General features: G+C 59.1%; 1 protein-coding gene across 8 annotated transcripts in view; it reads right to left on the bottom strand.

Annotated features, from left to right (window-relative positions):
- Window positions 1-21,313, bottom strand: part of TNRC18 (trinucleotide repeat containing 18) — a 75,632-nt gene that overhangs the window by 37,953 nt on the left and 16,366 nt on the right. For 5 of the 8 annotated variants that reach the window (XM_019753620.3, XM_088798787.1, XM_074313969.2 and 2 more), the window contains 9 exons: window positions 15,700-15,855; window positions 12,957-13,082; window positions 10,810-12,522; window positions 5,893-5,995; window positions 5,368-5,573; window positions 4,781-4,927; window positions 4,008-4,198; window positions 2,285-2,717; window positions 97-1,095 (listed from right to left, as the gene is read on the bottom strand). In XM_019753620.3, the coding sequence (XP_019609179.3) occupies window positions 97-1,095; window positions 2,285-2,717; window positions 4,008-4,198; window positions 4,781-4,927; window positions 5,368-5,573; window positions 5,893-5,995; window positions 10,810-12,522; window positions 12,957-13,082; window positions 15,700-15,855 (4,074 nt within the window). Of the gene's footprint in view, window positions 1-96; window positions 1,096-2,284; window positions 2,718-4,007; window positions 4,199-4,780; window positions 4,928-5,367; window positions 5,574-5,892; window positions 5,996-10,809; window positions 12,523-12,956; window positions 13,083-15,699; window positions 15,856-17,476; window positions 17,945-21,313 lie in introns of those variants that run through there. The other 3 variants (XM_019753623.3, XM_074313968.2, XM_074313972.2) reach the window with 3 other exon arrangements.

The raw sequence follows: 21,313 nt of genomic DNA, 5'->3' as shown, positions 1-21,313 counted from the left end.
AAAGCCATATCCTGGGGGTTTTTGAAATTTTTAAACCTTCTAAAAAAAACTTTTTAAAAACCAAACCATAGAAACGCCCCGCCCCGCGTGGCTCACCTCCCACTTCCTGGCTCCGCTTCTCCAGCTCCAGCTCTGCGATCTCGCTCAGCAGGGTGATGCCGTGCAGGAAAGTCTGCTCCAACACCAGGCTCTGAGCGGCCTCCAGCTTCTCCAGGGCCTGGGCTCCAGTGCCCGGGGAGGGCAGAGGCCTGGCCTGGGGCAGCTCTGCGGCGGCAGCCAGGGCGTTCATGCCAGCCAGCGGGTCCTCCAGGCCAGGCAGGAACTGGCCGGAGCCCTCCTCTTCCAGGAAGCAGGCGCTGCCCAGCACAGGTGCAGCCTCCCGGGCCTCCGGACTCAGGCACTCTCCCTCCCTGGCTGGCACGTCACAGTCTATTGATTCCAGGCTGGGCCGGGGCTCACTCGGGGCCGCTTGGGCCAGGCCTTCCTCGGGCACCGCCTCTGCCACGGGCATGGCCACAGCCACGTCCACAGGCACCTCCACAGGCTCCTCCTTAGCCTCGACCAGTGTCTCGGGGGTCAGCCGCCCCCCCAGATCCGAAGCGGCCGTGCAGGATACTGTTCGGCCCGGCGAGTCAACCCCTGCTTCAGCCCCCTCGGCAAAGTCTGGGCACCCAGAGGGCTCCACAGCACCCTGCCCGCTGGCGCCCAGCGCCTGGGCCTCCAGCAGGCCACCTCCACAGCCTCCCGTGGGGCTCGGGGCCACCATGGCTTCCTCAGGGCGCAGTGTCAGCGGTGACTCGAGGGAGGGCAGCTCCTGGGGGCCTTCGTCCATGTCCTCCACCTCTGCCTTCACCTCCCGCTCCACCAGGGGCTCTGCGTCCGGGCCCTCCCGCAGCGGCTCTGGGATCTTGGAGGGGGATAAGCGGATGGGCTTGTCCTCGGGCGAGAGCGCCAGGCGCTCAGGCCCGTCAGCCGGGAGCGGTACATCAGGGGCCAGGCCGTCGGCGTCAGCGGCCGCGGTGGGCTGCAGCAGGAACGGGTAGGGCCTCCCGTAGTGTGGTGGCAGGGCTTGAAACGGGTACCTGGGTGGGACATCTGCCAAGGACATTGCAAGTCAGCAGGGCTTCTTCTCCTGCCATGTGTCACATCCCTGGGTCCCCATCAACGCCCACCCACCAGCCAGGACAGAGGCCCATGGCCCCCTCTCTGCTCACTGGGATCTCTTCCAAGCAGCATCAGAGGAACCCCGGGGCCACTATCCTGTCCCCAAGAGTCTTCAGACTCAAAGGCAGAAACCACAGTCGGCGCTTTCTCTAGCCCCTCCCTGCTTAGTACCCAGCGCAAGGCTGGACTAGAAGCAAATACTTCTTTAATAAGACCCCAAATAGTCCCCACCCAGTCAGTGCCATCGCTGGCCTCCATTTCACAAGAATTGCCTGCCACACCCCATTAAAGCAAAGTTGGGGCATCCATGTTGTGAAAAAAATGATAATAAGTAATACAGGGCTGCCCCCCCCCCCACTCTTTCACTCCCAACTCCCTCCCGCCCCCGAGTGAAATCTCCCTGACAGCAGGGTAGTGTGTGCCTGAATCTGTGCAGTGTTCCCAGGGCCAGCCCTCAGCTGTGCAAGTGGCAGGTACTTAAAAGGAACCCAACCAGGGGAGATAGATGCATGGAACAGCCCCTGGGGCCAGGCATGTGCTTGGCACTGGACATTAGCGTGGCATGGAATCTCCCCAGAGACTGGCAGCCACTTGCCCAAAATCACACAGCTTTCTGGTGGCAGAATCTGAATTCAAACTCCAGTGGTCCCATGTGCACTCTTACCATCACCAGGGAGGAAGAACACAAGCCTCAGGCCCCATCCAGGCCACCTGCTGCATGTCCCCACTGATACAAGACAGGGGGATGGGGGTACAGCCCAGAATGTGTGTCCCTGTACTGCTATCAACGTGACAACTTAGCACCTACTATGCGCCAGGCATGGTGCTGAGTGTCCTATGGGTCCTTACTTTGCTCAATGCTCAGAATGAGTCCTTCTGAAATATGTTCTGCTATTGTGCCCATTACCCCTGACACTACCACTGAGGGGCCAGAGAGAGATTCTGTCCTACTGTGTGCTGTTCATGCATTCATTCCAGAGCCTGGCAGTGGGCCCGGTACATGACAGGCACTCGGCAGACAGAAGGAATGAAGGAATAAAGGAATAAATGACTAAATGAACACATGGGGGCAAGTTTTCTCGGCAGCAGACAGCTGCCTGGGTCTCAGCCATGCTCCTACCTGAGAACAAGGCCTGGAAGGGGCTTGGGGCTTCCTTCTCCAGCTCCAAGTCCTTCTTCTCGACAACATTCTCAGGCGCCTCCTCCTTGCGGGTGATGCCAGGTGTGGGTGGCGGGGAGGCAGGTGGTGGGCTGGTGGGGTGGGAGCTGGGCGTGGCAGGGTAGGCATAGGTGGGTGGCGGTTTGGTCACATCCTCCAGCTTCTGAATGACCTTAGCCTTCAGGGCAGCCACAGGGGAAGCTCGGGGAGACGGCGGTGGGCTCATGGCCTTGCCATAGGTGCCCGTGGAGCCAGCAGCCAGGCCGGGGGGCTTCCGAGGCAGCAGCCCAGGGCCCGCGGCAGCCAGGCTGGCCTTGCCCGCAGCCTCCAGGCTCCGCTTGTTCACTTTCTCCTCCATCTCTGCCCGATGCTCCTGGGCCTTCAGCCGCTCCTGCTGGGGAGGAGGCCAGCAGGCAGGGTCAGCTTGGCAGGACTCATCACCCAGCACCTTCCCTGTCCCCAAGGATTGCCACCTCAGCCCACAGAGAACCTCAGACAGGATCCGGGGTACCGGCTGCCCACCCCCCAGCCTGAGATGGACATTCCGTCACAGCATGCGTGTAACAAACATGGCATTCCTTGTAGAACCCCAGCAGATGAGGTTGCAGGGACCTCCAGTCTGGACCCTGGCCCCACTGGGACCCTCACAGTCAGGGCGAGGGAGGCCAGGACAGAGGCATGAGGGTCCTGAAGATTAAGGAGCCACCCTGCTCCCGCACCTTCACGGCATTAGGATAGCTACCTGCACAGAGAACTTACTACCTGTCTTATCTCAAAACCTCTCAGGGCAGGCAGGGGGAGTCTTCCTGTCTTTGCTGACTTCTGAGAACAGCAGGGAGCTGGCTCAAAGACAGCCAGTGCTTGCGGGGGGCCAGGCAGTCCACACACAAAACACACTGGAGAAATGCTCCCCACACCAGCCACTCATAATTACTCAATCTCACTGACACCTGATAATGTAGGAATTACTAGCATCTCCCTTTTCCAGCAGAGGAAACTTGAAGCACAGAAAGGTGACGTTACTTCCCCAAGGGCACACAGCCACGTATAGCAGAGCTAAGGTTCAAACCCAGGACGCTGTTTGCTGTATGTGCCAGCTCTGCCGACTCCTCCTGAGTGGCTGCTGCACCAGGGAGGGGGGACAAAGCCGAGCAGAGGACAGACATCCCAGAATACCTTCAAGGAGATAGGAGGACGGTGGCCTTTGTGGAGCCCACCCACATGGGGGACTCCTCATGTCTCCTGTCCTATGGGATCAGGCAACATGGGTGTCAGGCCAGGCCCAGCCTGAGAGGAGAACCCAGGGCCACCAAGTGGACAGCCGGGCCAGTCTGGGCACAGGATACAGCACAGGATCCCGTCATTGTCCCATCCAAACTACCCCAGTTCACAAGGCCACCTCTCCTGCCTCAGTCTCCCCACTGCTCCCTGTACCCCGCCCCTGCCAGGCTCCGTCCGCCTCTGGGCCTTGCTCACACTATCCCCTCTGCCTGGAGGGCTCCTCCATGATTGACTCCTTCAGGTCTCTGGGTAGATGTCACCCCAGGAGGCCCTCCCAGACCTCTAGCCTCATACTCCATAACTGTTTGCAGTTTCTGCTGGTGGGCCTGTGTGCCTTGCCATTGATAGGAGCGGTCTCACTGCACCCCTCCCCACCACCCTGTGACTGCCCCACCCCACTCACCACGAGCTGGGCGCTCCTCTGCAACTCCAGGGCCTGGGCTGCCTGCTGCTGCAGGTACAAGAATTCCTGCTGTCGCAGGAAGTGCTGCTGGGAGAAGAGCTGCAGCTGCTGGGCGTGGTGCAGGGAGCTGCGGCCTGGTGGATACAGGGCAGGCCAGAGGGGCGGCACTGCGGCCCGCTCCATCAGCTCCGCTGGGGGTGAGACAGACAGTGAGGCTGCACCCACAGCCTGACACTCCGCACCCCCCTCCATTGTGCAGATGGGAAAGCTGAGGCCAGAGAAAGGACATTCAAGAGGGGCGGAGCTGGACTTGACTGGACTCCTGAATGCTCCCCCCTTGCTACGGGCAGCCACATCCCAGGCCCAGGGCACAGAGCCTGTCCACAACCCACCTGGGACGTCCCCAAGGCCTCACAGCTGTAGCGTACTGACAGGACTCCTAGCTCATTCCCCCACTGCACCCAGTGGTCTGCAAAGTAGATCCCTGGGGGATGGGGTGCCAATGCAGGGGGTCCACGCCTCACCAGGGCAGCCCTGCTTTGGTTCTCTGCATGGTGTTTGGGTAGGAGCTTATCACAACAAGGACCCTTGTGGCTTTATCACACATGGAAACCATGGATGGACGTTAGAACATCCTCTCTGAGCCCCAGCCATCCATTTGCTGAGAGGACCCTCTCTCCGCCACCGCCAGCAAGAGGCGCTAGGTATTTAGGACAGACTTGCTGGGCGAGGCCACCGAACCCCTTGTCCCCCACCACATGGCCACCACTTACCAAAGTGAGGCAGATGATCGCTGGGAATGACCACTAGCTGGCCAGACTGGGGGTCCCTGACAAACTGGTAGGCTGATGGCAGGGAGCCCCCCAGGCCAGGTGGGAAGGCGGGTGCCATGCCCTGGTGCAGAGAGGGGGGACCCAAGCCTAGAAGAGACCCAAGCCCAAGTCAGTGCTGGGAACCCCAAGCCCAGCCCCTAATCTGCCCACTCCCCAGCTCCCCACCTCCTGGGACCTCAGTGCAGGAAGCCAAGGGGTAAGGGCTGCACACAAGCCCACAACTACCCACCCCTGGGCACCATCCCTAAACAGGCTGAGCAGAGAAACGCCATGAGGCCGATGCCATAATCATGACCATCCTGCACAATGTGGGAGAGGGAGCATGGCAGAGGGGCAGAGGCTGCCCTGACAAAGGCAGGCAGCAGCCAGCTCTGAGGATGGGTCCTGGCTGCCCTCCACCCACAGTCCTGTCCTACCTTAAACCAGCCACCAGAGCTGGGCTCCAGCAAGAATCACATGGGGCCTCCTCTAGCCCCACATACCACCACCACCCCCACCAAATAAGGGAGAAATAGTCCCACACTCACCATAGGGGTGTCCGGCAAGCCACATGGATGTGCTACCTGAGCGGGGCAGCCAGGGGTGAGTGGCCAGGTGGGCCGCAGGGTCTGCGGACCAGCGACCTGAGCCTGCCAGTGCTGGGCCCCCAGTTACCATGAGGTTGGGGTTTAGGCCGTTAGCAGCACAGCTGGTGGGGTGTAGGCGGGCCAGGTCGGCCAGCTCCTTACTTTCTCTGGAAGGGAACAGAAATATCAACAATAGTCTGGACGGCAGCCGGGACATCGCCCCAAGTAACCAGTAGACAACAGGCCACTGTCAGGACAGCACTGCACCCAGAGAACAGAGGCATGCGCTCAGGTCAGAAAGGGCCCCAGGCCTTGCCCAAGAGAGGGGCTGTGGGTCCCCTGGCCCAGGATCAGGGTCCTGGGCTGGGGTAGCTCCCACTGTCAGCACCATGGCCCCATGGTCAAGGGGCCATGCCCATCTAGGGTCATTCCAGTCGCCCATGGGGGATGCTCCCAGACGCCCCAGGCCCCCTCTGTTCCCCTCACCTGAGCAGCTTCTCTTGGTCCCGGTCCAGTCTCGCCCCCAGCAGCCGATCCTCCCGGTGGCGGCCCCGCTCGTCCCCACAGTCCTCGTCAGCCCGGCCATGCCCTGTGAGGAGTGGGCAGTGAGCCCCAGTCCAGGCCCCCACCCGCCCCCCTCAAGCCCTCCATGTCTATGCAGCTCCTTCCCCCTGGAGAGCCTGCCCTCCAATGCACCTACACCTCCAAACGCCGCCAGGCGTCTTCTGTGCCGGGAAGCCTCCCTCTGTCACCCCCAAGAGCTTCTATAGAACTCGCACAAGTGACTGGACAGCACAGTAAAACATCCGAAAACCAAGAGCGTAATAATGTGACATGAGGCCACACAGTGTTCACTACCACTTCTCACTACTTCAGTGCCAGCGGGGCAGGTCCCAGGGGGTACGAAGAAACCACAACCCAAAACGGGCTGCCGCTCAGCACAGCCAGAGCCAGGTCACCGCAATCGGCCACCACACTGAGGTCCCGCCACATGTTGCAGACCTGTGGCTAATCTTTTAAAAATCAAGTCAGAGAAGTAAAACCAGAGGCCACTGTCCACGTGGGTGAGTGGAAGGTGTGGAAGCTGCCACCCGGCCACCTGGCCCTGCTGTGGTGCTCAGGAGGTGCCTCCCCACCCGTGGCCGGTCCAGCTGCACCTCCCCTGAACTCCCCGCCCGCCCACAGCAGAGAAGGCGGGACCCCAAGTTCAGCTCGGCACACAGGGAGGAGTGGAGGGGGCAGGAGCCTCTGGAGGGTCCCCACCATCTGTCCTCCTCACCTGACACCTCTGCCAGCCCCTGCCCCAGCCCCCTCATCCTGGTGTTCTCTACACCGTGAGGCAGAAATTGGTGCATGTGTGAAAGCCCCGGGCAGGCCAGGGCATGGGAGGCAGCGGTCACTTGCAGCAGAGGCTACACCGTGAGCGGCTAAGGGTGTCTTAAAGGAGAAATCTGCGGAGGCTGAACTAACGACTTCCCTCAGGGTCGGGCCCCCCAGGGCTGGTGTCCTCCCACCTACCCAGGGTTGCCGAGGGTGGCAGATGGGCGCTAGTCCAGGACCCCACCAACAGGGCACACCCACCTGCCCTGGGGACCCTGTGAACCTCGGGCAGCCCTGGCCCCCAAGACCCACTGTCTCTGGTGGTGCGATGAGGGAACGAGGCTGCCTCGCCCCTGGCTCACACATTGTCACTCTGCTGGAGACAAGTTTCTGGGCCCCTCGCCAGGATCCAGCAGCAATCCCACATTCATGACCCTCGTGGGCAAGGATCCCATTTGCAATGCTGCCATGAGTCGTCTCCCCCTCGTTTCTCCTCCCTGCACCCACAAAACCAGGAGCTACCAAAGAATAGAGCCCTCGGGAGAGGCTTCAGGAAGGTGGGAACCCTCCAGCCCCAGAACAAAGGAGAGGAGCCAGGAGAGGGCACAGCAATGTGTCCAATGGACGAAGCACGCGAGGGGACAGCCAGGCAGCCTCGCATCGGGGAGGGGGCGTGTGCATAGAGGCAGCTGGACACCTGGGGGGGCCTGGGAGGCTGCCCTGAATGTTCTGGAAGTTCTGGGAAGTTCCCAGCCCAGGACAACTAGGAAGTGCAGTGCAAGTTTAAGCAGAGAAAAGCCAGCAAGTTGGGGCAGGAGTGAGGGCAGACAAGGGGGCCGTCTGTCCTCTATCTTCCCGACTTCTTGACTTGCTCCTGCAAGGTGCATCCCTGGCTGCCTGCTACGTCATTTCACGCAGACCTCGCTTAGCAAAGGCGCCAAGCAGACACCCCATCCATGCCAGCGCAAAGTTACCCCACTGTTCCCAGCACGTGGTGAGCAGGCGAGGAGGCACAGGGAAGAGGCTGACGGTGGGAGGACAATGCCACCCAGTTTGGGGCGAGACCCACCCAGGGTGTCTTTGTCTTCCAACATCATTGTGGTTCCCAAGCTCCCAGTCTGTGAAGCTGGGAGAGTCACAGATTTTCCTTCCCAGGGCTGCTGGGAGGAGATGGTGACTGGTTCTACGTAAAGGCAAAGCGTTCTTAATAAGGGTAACAACAGAGAGTTCGTATGGGGCTGCCTGCACACAGGGCTGCCTGCACTTGTCTGCTGGGCGCGGGGGACTGTTGTTTGGGGCTCACAGCTGTAAATAACACCTGTCCTTAGTCCATCTCAGGGTCCAAGACCCCCGTGAAGCCAGCCCAGACCCTGTGTGAGCAGTCAGGGGCATTTATCCGGAAGGATCTAGGGCTCCTAGACATTGTCAGAAGCTTTAAGATCCTAATGCCCTGAATGTGAGCAGAGAAAAAGCAGGCCTGTTTACGAAGTACCTACTATGCACCTGTCAGCCCACCTGGTATCAAGGAAGGAGGCAGCCCTCGCTATAGCCATGTGGTAAATGTGGAAACGGGGGCCCAGAGGGCACAGGCCTCTTGGTCAAGGTCATGCAGCTGCAAGAGGCAGAGCCTGGATTTGACCCCACCGACAGGCAGAGGGCTCACACCACCAAGTGGGAGATGGAGAAGAGACCAGGAGACTGGGGGTCGATGACCACTTGGCTGGGGTACCCCCCAACTCCTCCCTCCTTCAAAAGTGCCCAGATTGGGAAGAAACCACCATTTCTTATGAGAATTTTGTTTTAAGAAGGGGAACAATCCAGCCACCTACTTTTCAACTGTCAGTAGCAACAGAGAAAGGCAGCTTCAGGCTCATCCCTGAAGGTCTCATCCCAAACCTGTTACATCTCCCCTCTGCCCCACACTCTCCGTCACATACACACTACCTGTCACACTTACACACACATTCTCTCACACACACACAACCCAATGGACACAGGTGCCTTGGACACAGGCAGGTACTCTGGGCTCCAGGGTGCGCTCTGGGGACTGTAAGCCCCCAACAGGGGTGCCAAACTGTGTCACATGAGCATTCTTTAAGGGAAAGGACCCGAAAAGATCTTCTGCCTCCCAGAGGGGTCCACAGCCCCAAACCTCTGACCCTAGTGGGAGGGCTTGTCCACCACCAAGCTGACCACCCCCAAGCCAAAAGCTATTGCCCACTCCTTCAATCCCAGACTAAGGCAGGGCCTGGTGCAAACCCCCCAGGGTAAGACGATGGGCTCCCCTGGCTGGGGGAAAAGGGTTCCACACAGAACAATGGGCTCAATTAGTCATTCAACAAACATTCCCTGAGCATCACTCACTCTGAGCCACCTAGGCCAGATGACAATCCTCTGCAGCCACAGTGTGCGTGCAGATGGGCAGGGCCAGTGTGAGGCTCAGGCTCAGGGCGGTCTGGGCCTTACTGGGCTCATCTGGGAGAGCAGGACTGAGACAGCAGGTTCAAGAGGAAGCTGTGACAGGACACAGCAGTAGTCGCTCACCGTGAACGAGGATGAAGCCCAGGAGTCAATTAGGGAAGGCACAGTGGGGGCCAGGCCCAGGGAGGGATGGGGACCCACAGACGTGCACCCAAGACGCCTACGTAGTCCTATGGAGTAAAATCTGGCAGATGCAGGGAGGCGGCTATATGGGTGTCACGGACAGGGGCCAGGGATGAGGGCCTGAGCTGGTGGGTACAGGGAGTAAGCGAGGGCTGGGGACGGAGGCACAGGGAAGAAACTGAGTCCAACTGTTGAGAAGTCGCATAGGCAAGGAGCAGAGAGACAGTTTTCTGAGGCCGTTACCCCCAGCCTGCCAACCCCACCCCGCAGGGCCCTAACCACAGCCCAGGTCAGGGTGGTGGGGTAGCCTCACTGCCCAACCTGCAGGCAGGCCCCTGGCTCAACAGTGGGCTCTCTTCTGGGAAGACCAAGTCCAAGGTCCCAACAAAAATGCCACAAATATCAACTCTCCAAAATCCCAGGAAGGGTTCCAACAGTAAAATATGCAAGGGACAAAAAGAAACACAAACAATCCAAGTTCTGGAAAAACATTCAACTCCACTAGTAATGAAAAGAAATGCACCAGTCTTCTCTACCAAACTTAGCAGCAGTTGTTTTTTTTAATAATACTAAAATACAATTCTGAGGAGTTTAAAATGAACTCATATACTGCTAACAGGCATATAAAACCCCTAACTACCTAAGAAGTCACTGAGGTAGTGAATTCAAGACCCATAAGAATGCCGGGACCCTAATTCTGTCACACTCAGTCACTCATTCACTTATCACTTATCAAACACCTACTACGTGCCAGGCCCCAATCTAGGCACTGGGGACACTGAACGAGGTAAGGCACGGTTATCTCCCAAGAACTTAGAACTGAAAGCTTAAAGCTAGTCTACTACTAGGAACATATTCTTGGAAGACGGCTCAAAACACCATGAAGGTGCAATGCACAAAAATATTCAATGCAATGTTCTATACACAGAAAACAAACAGCTTAAACAGAGTGGGGGTGGGGGGGGAGGCAGAAGAAAGGCGGGGAAGATAAGAAAGGGAAAACTAAAATGCCCACAAGGGGAATGGCTAGCTGAACTATGGTGCGTGCTCTCAATGGAATAGTAAAGGCCAATAAAAAAATGACAGTTGTAAAAAGTTTGCAATAGCGAGAGGAGACAACCCACACTGCAACGTGGGAAAAACGCAGAGGTCCAAGATCTGACATGCGCTAGAACCACTGCAGGTAGAAGCAAATCGCACAAGAATGAACCCCAGATAAGATCTGAAAGTGTTCAGGGGATTGGAAAATATAATGGTCCTTTCTCCTTTTCTCCTGCATTTTAAATCTTTTACTACATGTATGATAGAAAAAGCAATAAACTTTAAATAGCAGTTGCAGCCCTGGGGTAAAGGACAAATGGGACCAGGGAGGTGGGGAGAATAGGGGGTGAAAGAAGGCTAGGATACAGGTAAAAATGCAAACCAAAGGTGGAAGAGGTAGAAAGGGGACAAAAGGTGAGGGTGGGATCCAGGACCCACCTTTGACGTTGCTCAGTGACAGGGAGCGCTCCTGGTCCGCCAGCCCAGACCCCAGCCGGCCACTGCCACCACTGTCTTTCTGCCGGGCCACTGCAACTGCAATGCCCACAGGCGGGTGTCGCACCTCTGCTTCACCCTGGGCACCCGAGCCCTCGCGCCCAAAGGCCTTGGCACTTTCAGGCCTCTCCGGATCTCGCTTCAGCTGCCTGCCCCCAGCTGGCGCAGGGCCCCCAGTGTGCGGGAGGCGGGTCTGAGCGCGTGGGGCTCCCGTGGTGGTAGGGGCGGGCTCGGGTTTCATGGTGCCCAGGCCTCCAAAGGGGCTCTTCTTGCCACAGCCTCCGGGGCGCACCGCCACGGCCTCACGGGCAAAGCTGCCACTGTACTTGATGAGGCTCTGCATGGCAGAGGCCTCTCCTGCCCCGTGGGCCGCAGCATGCAGGTCGGCTCCGGGCCTGGCGCAGGTGGCCGCAGCGCGGGGCAGCGCGCCCCCGGGGTCCAGGTAGGCCTTCTTGGAGACCGCAGCGGCCTCCTCCTCGGCGCGGCTGGCGTGGTGGTGCTGCGCAGCCAGCACCGCCATCTGCGTGGTGGCGAAGTTGCCCAGCTCGAAAGGTTTCCACTTGTGTTCAGGACCCGCGGGAGGGGGCGGTCGCGCAGGCTCCAGGCCAAACAGCTTGGCGGCCTGCTGGGAGGCGGGGGGCCCGCGGGGAGCGCGCTCACAAGGCCGAGGTTCCATCTCCGGCTTGAGCAGCTCCTTAGCAGGGAGGTAGGCCCGGGGGTCCGGGGAGGCGCGCGTGGCCCTCGCTGGAGGTGCCTCGGCTGGCGGTGGCCGCTTGAGCGAGCGGATCACGGAGCTCTTCTCACGGAGCCCCTCGGACCTGTCCGGGGGTGGCCGCGGGGACCCTGGCGGCCCCTGCAGAACGCCGGGCCTACCCACGTCGCGCTCCCGGGCTCGGGCGTCCCGCGCCTGTGACGCGATCTGGATGGGCCCCGGGCGCTCGTCGAAGGCCTCCACTGAAGGCACGAAGGTGGGCGCCACCACGCGGTGCTCGCGGCCCGGCTCACGTGCCGTCGGTGCCGTGGGGAAGATGGTGTAAACGCCGGCGGGGCCGGTCTGTGAAGCGAAAGCGCTGGCCGAGGTGGGTGGAGGCGCGGGCGGACCCTTGCCTCCTGGCAGCGGTGGCAGCGGCGAGGGGCAGGGGCACGGCCCCGGCAGCAGGGCCTCTGCGCGCCGCAGCCGCGTGCTCTCTTCCTGGCGTGTAGCCTCCTTGGTGCCACGGGCCCCATCGGCCACGAGCGCAGGGAGCCCTGTGTCCCCCGCACCGTTGCAGAGGCTCAGGGTCGATGTTGGCAGCGGGTTCTTGCCCTTGGACTCAGTGGTGGCCACACCTAGTGTCCGCGGTGGCCCTGGCTCAGCCAGAAAAGGCGACAGGCGCTCAGTGAGGCGCGGGTGTCCGCGGTCCTGGCGGCCCTCCACCCGCGCCTCCTGGGTCAGGTCCACCACGCCGCGAGGCCCGGCAGCCTCCTCGCGGGACCGAGGGTCCTTCTTGCCGAACAGCGGGGGCGGCTCCCCGCCGCGGCCCGCTCGCTCCTTGGCTGTACCTTCCCGCGAGCCTTTGGACGGGGCGCCGGAAGAGTGGCTTCCTGGGGTCCTGGAGGAGGGCGCATGAGAATGCAGGACGCCCGGAGCCCCTGGGGCAGGTAGATAGAAGCCGTCTGCGGAGAAGACAGAGCGCAGCTGTGATGCAGCGCCCCCCTCTGCCGGACTAAGGCAAAAGGGGGCCCCTGAAGGGTGTCAAAGGGTGCCCTGCAAGCCCAAGGTAAGGAGGGCCATGCACAGCGCAGCCCTTGGGAGGGCAGGCTCTGAAAATGGATAGAACCAAGTTTAAATCTTGCCTTATCCACCTAGTAACCTTTCTGGGCCCCCGTTTCCTCATCTGTGAAAGGAGAGGCCAGGGCTCTTTTAAGAGCTGGAGGGCCTAAGAGGATAACAGGGCAGAGCAAACCAGAAGGCTCCAGAAGGTTGTGGGGGTCCTTGGATGCTGCTTGGAACGCTGAGTAGCGGGGGGGTGGGGGGGGTGGCACACGAAAGTCCTTCAGAAGTTACCCCCAACCACAGACCCCCCCAGTCTCCCCACTTTCCTCCTGACCTTTCTGGGTATCGAAAATGCTGGGCTGGCCCAGCTGGCTGAGGAGGGGGCTCCCACTGCTGGGGGGCTCCAGGTGGTTCAGGTGGAGGTAGGATGGGTACAGCCCGCTGGGCAGGTGGGAGAAGCCTGGAAGAGAGAGAAGAGAAGCGGGGCTGGACCACCTCATTCCTCCCACTTTTCCTTGGAGCTTCCTTCTGGCACTCTTTTCTCTGGAAATAAACTATTTTGGCCGGCAGCCGCCACCCCCCACCCCCACCCCTTCAAGGAGCCTGAGGTTTAACACCAGCTTCCCAGGGTAATGCTTGCCCCCATCCCAACCCTGGCGCTTCAGGCCTCCCTCCCTCTAGGCCCAGGCAGACCCCAGGAACTTGGGCTCTCAAATCCGCCAGAAAGAGGATCAGAATGGATCCAACTAAGAGGACAGTGATGAGGATGGCAGCTCTCCAATCACAGGCCAAGCACTGTCAACTGCTTTGCCTTTGTTTTTCTCATTTATACCTCAAAAACAAACAAACACACAAAAAACCCTGTGAGGCAGAATTACTCTTAATATCCCTGTTTATAGATGAGAAAAATGAGGCTCAGAGAGGCCCCTTGCCCAAGTTCTCACAGCAGAGGAGCCTGGCTTTGAACCCAGGTCATCCAGACTCAATCTCAGCTCAACACAGACCAGGTTTAAGGGTTTCATGGGTCCCTTTCCTGCTGTGGAACCCCAAGCAGTCATTCACCATCTCTGAACCTCAGCTCACTGACCATCTCTGGCTACCCAGACAGGTGCTACCAAGAAAGAAGTCCTCCTGCCAAGGGTCCTCCCAGCCTCCCACAAAGCCCTACCAGTGATGCCCAGAATCAGAGCCTTGCAGGGACAAAGAAGATAGGAAAGGGTAGCCTCAGACAGAGAAATAAGACGCCTAAGAGGGCACACAGGGAATGGAGGCTCAAGAGCCACTCGGCAGGGCCCAGAAAGCCAGGCAGAAGGGCAATGGGCACAGGGGAGGGTCCTGACACTCTGCCTGGTCTGTGGGTCCTACTGGAGATCCCTGAGGGACCTGGGACCCCATGCCCCCAGTCGCTCCCTCTGAGGCCAGGGATGCAGGACTGTCCCTGGCCACACGGGGCCCATGGCTTCTCCCACAGCACCACCTGATAATGACATTAACAACAATCACAAAACAATAAAGACCATCTGATACACATTATCTCATTTAGTCACTGAAACAGCGCTCCTGTGTAGGCCATCGGGTCCCTCAACTTTCTCATCTGTAAAATGGGCATAATAGTCTCTACATCCCAGCTTGTTCCAAGGATAAAGTGAGTTCAAGTGTGCAGTGCCTGGTACATAGTAAACACCCTGTGTTTGTTGTCATTACTATTATTGCTAGTATTTGCTGGCAAAGGAGAAAATGGAGTGTCAGGGAGGGCAAAGGAGCTGATGGCATACAGGCCGGAAAGGCAGGCAGCCTCTGCTTCAGGCCCCTCCAGCTCCCTCTACTCTGGGGGCTCAAGCAGGAGGCTCAGATGGGACCCCAGCCCCAAAGGCCCACCATCCCCGGCCTAGAGCCAATACCACCCTTTTTGTGCGGGGCACACACAATGGGGGATGATGGCAGGAGCACAGAGAAGGAAATGGGGAGACCATGGGCTCAGCCTGCAGTGGGTGTTCCTAGGACCCTAATCTTCCCGAACAAGGAGCACCACAGGACACCTGGGTGGCAGGAGAAGGGAGCTAGCACCCAGCATCAAAAATCCACCAGAGCCAGAGGGGGGAAGGAGCGCAGGGTCCCCCAGGCCCATCCTTTCAATGACAGAGGGGAAACTGAGGCTCCAAAGAGGTCCAGGATTTGCTCTGAGCCAGGAGGAAGCCAGGCCCTCAGATCCCCATATTTAGGGGCATCACTGTAGAACTACAACCGAAGAGACTTATGGCCCCTGGTCCCATTGCTGCCACAATTAATAAAGAGCTAGGGCCGGCCCGGTGGCTCAGGCAGTTAGAGCTCCATGCTCCTAACTCCGAAGGCTGCCGGTTCAATTCCCACATGGGCCAGAGGGCTCTCAACCACAAGGCTGCCAGTTTAATTCCTCGAGTCCTGCAAGGGGTGGTGGGCTGCGCCCCCTGCAACTAGAAAACGGCAACTGGACCTGGAGCTGAGCTGCGCCCTCCACAACTAAGACTGAAAGGACAACAACTTGAAGCTGAACGGCACCCTCCACAACTAAGATTGAAAGGACAACAGCTTGACGTGGAAAAAAGGCCTGAAAGTACACACTGTTCCCCAATAAAGTCCTGTTCCCCTTCCCCAATAAAATCTTTAAAAAATAAAAATTAAAAAAATAAAGCGCTGACTGCATGCCAGGGAGACAGTGTCAAGCCAAACAAAGTAGGCCCTGCCCTCAGAGCTCTCTGGTAGGAAAATGGGTATTTCACAAATAAACACACAAATAAATCCACTGTCACAAATGAGAGGGGGGGGGGTTTGAGTCAAGCCCTGAAAGATGAACAGGAGAGAGCCAGTGGGGTGAGGTGAGGGGCTGCAAGCAGAGGGAACAGCTCGTGCAAAGGCCCTGTAACAGTGACAAGAAGAAGCACTGAGCATTTGAACGGAGGCCCAGGGACGGGGCTGGGCCCCACCAGCCACAGCAGGGAGGGGTGACTGTGGAGGGGAGTGGGCAGACGAGAAGTGCTGGGGACAGCCATCGACCTGGCCTGGCAGCCCTCACCCCACCCGCCTGGCACACTCCTTACCTTCATGGGCATGGGCGGCCCACAGCTGCACCATGGGCAGGTTGCTGGGGGTGGGGGAGCGGAAGGAGAGGTCAGAGGGCAGGGGCACTGGGCTCCCATGGGATGAGGCTGAGGGCCCCATCCCGCTGGCCACAAAGCTGCCCAAGAAGGCCTCGCCTGCAGAGAGAAGGGGGGCTGTCAGGCAGCCACCAGGCCACCGCCACCTGGCCCACCACCCTGAAATCCTGACTCTCCCTGTGTCTCCCCACTGTGAGGAGCTGACACTGGCGGGGACACCAAAAAAACCTCCCACCCCACCCCAGGCCCTTAGTCTCAGAACAGGCCTGGGTCAACTCAAATAGACCCAGCACTTGAGAAAGTGGTGAGACCCCAGGGGACAAGGCAGAAGGAAGCCAGCACAGTAGACCTTCACTTGGGGCACCCAGCACTCTTGGCAGGAGGCCAGGCCCAAGCCCAGCCCCCTGGGGAGGTCTGGTTCTCCCCATCCACCGCTGAAAGCTGAGGCTCAGTGAGGGGCAGGGGCCTCCCTCCCTAGGCCACAGAATGAGGATGTGGAGGGGGACTCATGGTCTGAACCCCTGCTCTGGGCTGCTGGACCAGGGAAGATACCCATGAGTTGGGGAATTACCTCCCTGAGAACCGCACAGCAGTCCTGGACAGGCCCAGACCCACCGAGAACTCAGCTGGCCCTGTGCACCCATTTAACGGACAAGCAAGCTGAAGCTCAGAGATGGGAAGTGCCCGGTCCCACAGCCTGGGAGAAGTGACTCAATGCACGCCCAGCAGCAGGTTCCAGAACTACAGTGACTCAGTGAATGAAATCAGTGAATGGATGAGAGCTGTGAGCACGGCAGCTGATACAGGGCCAGCAAGCCCTGTTCCAGGGGGCCGTCCCTCCAGAAAACAGAACCCCCCACCCAGGGTCCCTCAAACGGGGGGTGTGGTGACTGAGTGCTACTTGGAAGGACAGCCAGCTGGGGCCTGGGTAGGAACCACACACCCCTGCCACGCCCCATTTCGCCAGGTCCACCCCCTACCCTCCAGGGGAAGACCCTGGCAGACCTCCTGGTCACAGGCCAGAGGGAGTCTGCAAGACTTGGGCAAGGGCCTTCCCTTACCTGGCCTCAGTTTGCTCAGAAGCACATGGGGATAATAATGCGTCCCTTGAGAATTGTAGTGAAGGAGGCATGTATTTAATAGTGACGACAACGGCGATGATGCCCCTTCACTGGAAGCACCAGGCCTAGGGCTTGTGACCCTCCCGCAGCGCCCTCAGGAGGAGGGGCGGTGGCGTACACACACACAGCTGGGCACGAGTCACCAGGCACCCAGCAGGGGTCCGAGCAAAGGGCTTCCAGTGTGCCCCCTCAGTTAGCCTCTCCAAGGCCCTGTGAGGGGGCACTGTTTGTGACAGCCCAGTAGTGAAGTGACCGCAGGGGGCAGGCAGACACTGTGTGACTCAGGTGCCCAGGTGGCCCCAGTCCGGCCCCACCACCTCTGGGTCCGCAGCAGCCCTGCAGGCAGGAAGGGCCTGCACACCACAGCTGCTCACTCACCACTTCCCGGGGACACAGGCCCAAGCGTCCACCCAGTCCCTTTAGGGTACACATAGGGAAAGTGGGGCTGCAAGGGGCAGGGCCTCCACCTTGGTAACCCAGAGTGGTGACGGCAGCAGGCTGAGCAATGGGAAGACAACTTCTGGCCACATGCGCCATCAACACCACCACCCCGCGTCCGGGCCCCCAGACTCCAGCCCAGCCCCGTGCAGCCCCCTCACCGGACTCCAGCGCTGAGTCCTCGGGACCCAGGGCCATGGTAGCCGGTTAGTCCACCCATGCAGCCCAAGTCTGGGCATCAGGGCCTCTGGGCCCCGCCAGGCCCCAGGCTTCCGCCTTGGCTGGCAGGCAGGCGGCTGGAAGGCTCCGGAAGCCGGCAGCCAGAGGTTTGCGCAAGGGCTTACATCAGCCGCCAGCTCTTCCTGCCTCAGGCCACGCGGAAGCCCGGTGGCCCAGGCCTGCCCCTGCCCAGGCTTGTGAAACCGCCCAGCAGCAACCCCAGGCCCGGATGCCACCAACGGCTCTCGCCTGCCACAGGGGTTCAACGGTGCCCAAACTCCCTCCCTGGGGCCCGGCTGGGGGAACTGGTGCCCTGGTGGGATCTCAGGCAGCTCGGTGAAATGGGCACGCCATCCCCATCTCGGGAGGACAGCAAGCAGGATAGTGGTATTTATTTGCATATATTCACTGCCCCCACCCCCGAAATTATCCTCCTGAAGCAGCCAAGTGAGGGATCTGTGACCCAAATTCGATAACGTTCCGACTGCTAGAACCAGGGTGCCTGCCTCCCTTTCCACATGGCCCTCCAGCGCCAGCCCCCAGGCCTCCTTGCGCTCCCTCCTCACTCATTCCTCCTTGGGGCCTCCATGTGCTTCGGAAGCTCGGCTCTCCGGGCCAAACCCTGGCTCTGCCCAGGATAACTTGGAAGCGTAGATCTGTTTCCCCACGAGCGGGCTCCCTCCCTGTGGGTGGGGACTGTCAGCCTCACTCCCCACCACCTCCAGCGCCAGGACCTGGCACAGAGCAAGCGTCAACGGTTGGATCACATGCGCATCGTGTCTCACCTCTCAGGACAGAAGCAGACAGGCAGGCTTAGGAGAGAAGGGAGGCAGAGCCCCTGATCCCGAGGACACCACATGCCACCCGGGCCATCTGCCTGGTCTCCCGAGGCTGTAGCACAGGTACCTGACCCCACCCCTTATCACCAACACCTCAAGACTGCTTCCTGAGCCCCACCAGCATACCTGTCAGTCTTCTCGCCACCTAGGTATGCCTCCCCCCGCCCCAGCCCCCGCACACCCACCCATGGAGACCCAGCAGTGGCCACCTGGGGTCACCAAGTGTGTAGACCTCAGGGCTTTGGCAGCAGTGACAGTCAATCCAGAGCTCACCGGCCTCTCCCTAGACTTTGCTGGAAATCTTCCAGCACAGCCTGGGGTGGGAGGGGTCTTCCTCCCTCCCACCACTTGTTGAGCCCAAGGCTTAGCCCCCCACCCTGCATCCCAGGCCACCCCCTGGTGGCTAGAGGCCTCCGTGTCACCTGCTCACCCACATATGCATCTCACTCGACGACGCTTTGGAAGCTAAGACCGATGACTGTGGAAACCCACAACACATGCGTGTAACCATAATCGATTATCTTCATTCACGGTAATGGCCAACGCTGCCCAGCCCACAGGGGCACTGGACCCCGTGGGTACTTCACCGCCTCACCTTCACGGTCACTCATGGAATCTTCGCAGCCCTTCATGGGGCACAGAAGACGACAATCCCAAGTCACAGGGCACAGGGACAGGGCTGGGCCAGTTCCAACACTTAACAATCCAGACCTACACCCATTGTAAGAGACAGTCTCGCTCGGGCCACCAAGAGACCCTGAGAGAGTGTTCCCACTGTCCTGCCTGCCATCCCGAGCAGACCAGGCACTGTAACCAACAGGGTCCAACGCATGTTCCAGATCCGCAATGGACACTGCAGGAGCCACTGGCCACTTGTGGCTACTGAGCACTTGAACTGTGGCTGGTGAGACTGAGGAACCACATCTCTCAGTTTATTAAATTTTCATTAATTTAGATTTAATTTAGCCACCGTCTGGGCTGAAGGCTCTTCCCTGCTGGAAACTGGACTGGAACCAAGGACAGGCTCTCTGACAGGCAAGTCCCCTACCATGGGGAAGGATTTGACAGAGGGGTCTCCCGGGGGATGACGAAGAGACAAACCCTGGCTCCGTGACTTTGGGCAAGTTCCTTAATTTCCCCAGGCTGCATGAAATGGATGCTACAGGGACATCGACCCCTGCAGGTGCACGTGCAAATTAAGAGTTCATATTTTTAAAATACTTTCATGAAGTACCATGCAATGTCGGCTGTCATTATTACTATTATTCTCGTTATTTATAATTACGAAACCTAGGGCTCGGAGAAGCCAAACCACGGCTCAAGGTCAGGGTCTGAGTGGGACCACTTCCTGTACCCAAATTCCATCATCTGTCCTTCCTTAAAGTCAAACTTTAGTTTTGAAAGAAGAAAGAGCTGGTGGTGGCCCATTATGAATATACTATCATAAATACCACTGAAACGCACACTTTCAAAGGGTAAATTGCACGTTATGTGAATTTCAGCCCGATTTTTAAAAAATGCAACAAGTAATATCTGCTCTCTGCCTCCAAATCTAGCTTCCCCTGCTGGGCCAGTGGACCAGCCTCACTGCCCAGGGCCCAGAGCAAAGCAGGTCCCACAGGCACAGTTATTCCTGGGCTGGCACCTTCCCATTCTGGCTCATCTTCCCACAGCCCTGGTAGTGAGAGATTCTCATTACCTACCTGCTGTAATTTTACAGACTACGAAACTGAGGCTCGGAGAGGTTGCCCAGGTTACTGAGCCTGGTGACCAAGTTGCTAACCCAGCGCTACAAGGACACTGCCATACCCAGCCCCAGCTCAGAAACGCCACCATCACGTCCTTAGCTCCAGTCTGGCCACGGTCCCTCGGTCCCTGAGCAAGGAAAGCTCTCCCCCACCCCACCCCCACCTCCACACAGGTCCTGGCCCTTGGAGGTACTTAGAAAATTGTCTTCTTCTCTGGTCCTCAGTGCCCAGTGAGAGGAGGAGGATGCCACAGGGGCAAGAAAGGCGGCACTGAGGCCAGGCTATGGGACAATGTGCTCTCCACCCGCTATTGCCTGGAGGAGGGGTCCAGGGTCCCTCTGGGAGCGTAAGCAGCAGCGAGCTGGGCACAGATGCCTTCGGCCCCCTCTGTGCAACCTCTGCACTAAGCTAACAGATCCTACCCTGGCTGGGACCCCCCAATAGCCCAAGCCCTCACATCCCACATGCTGCTGGCCATGGACAAGCTCCTCGGGAGCCAACAGAGACTGTGAGTTTGGGGGTGAGGGCAGCCTGTCTCAGCCATCACGACCCCCCTCACCAACGCTCAGAACACAGGAAGGGCTTCAGGGGTCTGCAGGATCGGAGACTGGCCCAAGTCACCAGAAGGTGCACCCTTCCTTTCCACCCTCCCCACCTCCTCCTTCTTTCTTTCCTTCCTTCCTTCCTTCATTCATTCCCTCATGCTACGGGCTGGGGCATGACCCACTCTGTAAGAGGCTGTGCTGTGCCATCTGCTGGCAGGTTCCCACAGAGAGTAATGGTGAGGCCACCTCGGCTTGCCAGTGGAATCTTGCCCCTGTAATGGATGTAGTCACTGGGGACCCTTCTGGGCACCTGAAGTCCTTGCTGGTGGGAGCAGGGAGGGGGACCTGATGAGATCATGATGAGTACAAAGGTTTGGTAAACAGTGAAGGGCTCAGAGTTTATCGCGGTCAAGGGCCTGGGCTGGAATATGGAACAGCACAGCCCCCCAAAGGGACTTTGCATCTCAGCCTGGACTCTATTCCTCCCCCTCCAGACACAGCCACTTATATGTATACACCTCACTCCCTTCTCTTTCAGCTCAAGTGACACGGAGTGAATGTGGCCTCCCTAACCACCCCACCCCCACACCCTTCCCTGGATTATTTTTCTCCACCATGCTTATCACCGTTTATCATCCCATATACAC

Source organism: Rhinolophus sinicus, chromosome 5, assembly GCF_057876585.1.
Source record: "Rhinolophus sinicus isolate RSI-liver-muscle chromosome 5, RSI-T2T, whole genome shotgun sequence".
NCBI lineage: Eukaryota > Metazoa > Chordata > Mammalia > Chiroptera > Rhinolophidae > Rhinolophus > Rhinolophus sinicus.
Note: the sequence above shows the minus strand (reverse complement) of the source record. Positions and strands in the feature narration are given on the sequence as shown.